Raw genomic sequence first — 3,603 nt, forward strand, 5'->3', positions numbered from 1 at the left:
TGATTATTCTTTTTTAGCAATACTTGTAAAAATTCATTGTGTATCAGAGAAAAATATTTTTTAACTTCAACAATATTTTTTAAAATATTATAACTATAGTAGTCACCATAATATCATCCTAATGACCTTAAGGTAGTGTTTGAAAAAGAGTTTGAGATTGAGAAATAGAAACAGAGAGATAAAAATTAAAATAAATATTAATATTGTGTTTAGTATAAAGTAAAAAGTAAATATTAAAATAAAAATAAAATTTTAATTTAATTTACACAAAAACTAAAAATAGAGAATTAATTAATTAAAATTAAAATATTTTACATATAAAATATAATTAAAATTTCAGTTTTCATTCTCAAAAATTTTAATCTTAAGTCTTTATTTTTTTTAAAATACTAAAATACTAAAATTTTAAAAATTAAAATTAAAATTTTAGTATCACAGTCTCTGGCCTGTATTATTTGTGTACCTGTCGAAGGATTGCTTGAGGCAACCTACTATGAAAAGCCTCCTCGATGTCATTTGCAAGAGAGGCACCTCCAGACATCATCATCCTGATGGAGCTAAGCTCATACTCCTCCACCGCAGGGTTCTTTGACAGTGCCACCACCAACGGCGGCACTGCCATCACTACTGAAACCCTGTGCTTCTCCACAAGTTCCAGCATCGTCCTCATCTCAAACTTCTCCATAAGCAACACCCTACACCCTACTCTCATAGAGCATAACATCACACAGTGTAGTGCGTAAATGTGAAACAACGGTAGCACACAAAGCACTACATCCTCTTCCTTGAGGTGCAAGTTAGGGTTCTCTCCCTCCACCTGCTGAGCCACGTTTGTTACCAGACTCCGGTGTGTTAGAACCACACCCTTTGATAACCCCGTCGTGCCGGAGGAAAATGGCAGTGTCACCATGTCATCAGGGTTAATATCCACCTCTGGCAGCTTTCCTTCATTTCTGGAAACCGTCGAGAAACTCATGCACTTCTCTGGTGGCTTGTCCACAGTTATCACCTATATTATTGTATAAATACAAAAACACCACAATTTTAAATGAAAAAAAGATAATAATATGTTGATACAAAAATAATGTATATGGTATAAATATTACTATAAATGTGTTTCCTTCTTCTTGTTCTTGTTTGAGCTTGTGCACGTGCATGGAATGTGTGATGATGATTTTGGCCTTGGTGGCTTTGAGCTGCTTCGTGATTTCAAGAGATGTGTAAGAAGGATTGGCAAGGGTGGAAGCTGCGCCCAGCATAGAAGCAGCCCAAAAGGAGAACACGAATTCCGGAGAGTTTGGGAGTAGGATCATTATGATGTCACCTTTGCGGATTCCAAGGTTGAAAAGGCCCATGGCCAAGCTTCTAGAAGCGCGGTGGGTATCACCATAGGTATACTCCTTGCCATTGCTCGTGATGAGACACGGGCGGTTGGAGACTTGGGGAAGTTTTTGAAACGAATAAGTGTGGAGAGGAATGGTATTGTTGATGGGTATGTCTGGTAATTTTGATCTGAAGATGTGGGTAGTTTGGTAACTTTGGTTGATGAAGTTGGTTTTTTTTGGATCAATGGAATAAGTTGCTACTAATGATGGTGCCATGGTATCTACTTATTTCGTTTGTACGACCAAATTTGTTTGTTATCACACACACTTTAGTGATTGTGTTGTATGTAATGAAATATTTGGTTGTAGCTTGCTTGAAATTTATAAGGAATCGAGGGGAAGGGTTTTTGGTAATTTGGCTTGTCAGATGGTGGTAGCATATCACATGCATGCACGTGGACCGGTGGATACAAAAAATTAATGATCTTCACATTTTATATATATATTCAATCAGTATTGAGTTATGATACCGTGAGTTTGTTATCTTTCATTAAAATTTGATTAGTAGAACTTTATTTTTTTATTTTACTAATTTTCTTTAGGAAAATATAATCTCTTTCTCTTTTTATATGTATTATTAAATAAGTATTAAAAAATTATCTTTTATATATTTATAAAATTGACTCTTTATTATAGTATTCATAATAGAGAGTAGTTCTTTCGACTATAGGTGATTTTCAAAATTAAAGTTAATTTTAAAAGAAAAAAACCAACAAATAAACATTTTTTTTATTAGTTTAGTTGCAAACAATTTAAAAAAGAACACACACACAAATTCCATTTAAGTTCAATTACTGATATTTAGATTGCATGCACATACATCTAATAAAATTGAAAAAATTCTAGTAAATAAAATTGAAGTGACTAAATCACTTTCTCATTATCAAATACTAAAAATAATTAATCAAGGTATACAAAAATGTAACTCAATATTAAAGTTGTTTATATATTAACTATTTGATAAAATATATTAACTTAAAAAATTCTAATAAAGTAATAATTAAGTTAAATAAATGAAAAAATTTCACTTTCCTCTCTACTGAGAGATGTTAAAATGATACTCTTTAGTCTTCTCTCTTCTATTTGTAAAATGTTCACTCTCTCTCTTTTATAATTTTTAAAAAACCTCCTCTTTAATTTATTTAAATTTTTTTTGTGTTAACTAACATTAATTTTGCCATTTTTTAAGAAAAAATAAATTATGTTTTACAAAAATATTCTATAATAAAAATTTAATTTTTTGTAATTAAATTTTTTATACTAAAATATCCTTTAACAAATTATTTTTCTATTGATTAAATTGAATTTTTTTCAAAATTTTTTTTAAAAAATTTAATGATTAAATTATTTTATCCTAAGTTATTCTTCAATAATATTTTAATTATTAAAAAGTTTGTTTTGTAAAGATGTGAAAGAATGAGAGGTTAATTTTTTAAATTTGGGATTTATCCATCATAACTTATTTTTAAATTTTGATAAATTTGTTAATAATTTTTAATAATTATATGAAACAAATTATTTATTAATATTAATTATCATATATATTAACAGTGATAAGATTTTTTTAATTTAAAATTAAAATAATATATATTGACATCAAAAAATTAATAATAAAGTACAAAAATAATCGTTAACAAAAACTTTGGTAAAATCACAATTTAATAATTAAAAATATTAAAGGATATCTTAAAAAAATAATTTAATCATTAAAATTTTTTTTAAAAGAATATTTCGATAAAAATACAATTTAATCAGTAAAAAAATAATTTGGTAAAGGATACTTTAGTATATAAAATTTAATCATAAAAAAATAAAATTTTTGCTAAAGAATATTTTTGTAAAAATTAATTTATTTTTTCTTAAAAATAGATAACATTAGTTAACCAAAAAATTTAAAATTGATTAAAGAAAATTTTTTTTAAACGTTATAAGAGATATGAGTGCATATTTTACAAATAAAGAAGAAAGAAATGTTATTTTAATATCTCTTAGAAAAAGTGAGTAGAATTTTTTCTCTTAATAAATTAGTTGTGACATCAATAATTTAATTAACACAATAATTATATATATATATATAGTAAAATCTAATAAAATAATTTTTATATTTATTTAATATAATAGAGATAAATTTAATAATTTAATAAAACAAATAAATAATACTATTATATACTACTAAATAATTTTTAAACTTCAATGGGAAACTTTTCCCAAATTTTTT

The 3,603-nt window shown here is 26.3% G+C and overlaps 1 protein-coding gene across 1 annotated transcript in view; it reads right to left on the bottom strand.

Moving 5' to 3' along the window:
• The window catches only part of LOC107477353 (4-coumarate--CoA ligase 2-like), a 5,769-nt gene extending 4,168 nt beyond the window's left edge, over positions 1-1,601 (bottom strand). Inside the window, exons 1-2 of the mRNA XM_021137575.2 lie at positions 1,107-1,601; positions 464-1,009 (exon numbers count right to left, since the gene is read on the bottom strand). Coding sequence (XP_020993234.2) covers positions 464-1,009; positions 1,107-1,601 — 1,041 coding nt within the window. The remainder of the gene's footprint in view (positions 1-463; positions 1,010-1,106) is intronic.
• Positions 1,602-3,603: the final 2,002 nt, after the last annotated feature.

Source organism: Arachis duranensis, chromosome 3 (assembly GCF_000817695.3).
Source record: "Arachis duranensis cultivar V14167 chromosome 3, aradu.V14167.gnm2.J7QH, whole genome shotgun sequence".
Lineage (NCBI taxonomy): Eukaryota > Viridiplantae > Streptophyta > Magnoliopsida > Fabales > Fabaceae > Arachis > Arachis duranensis.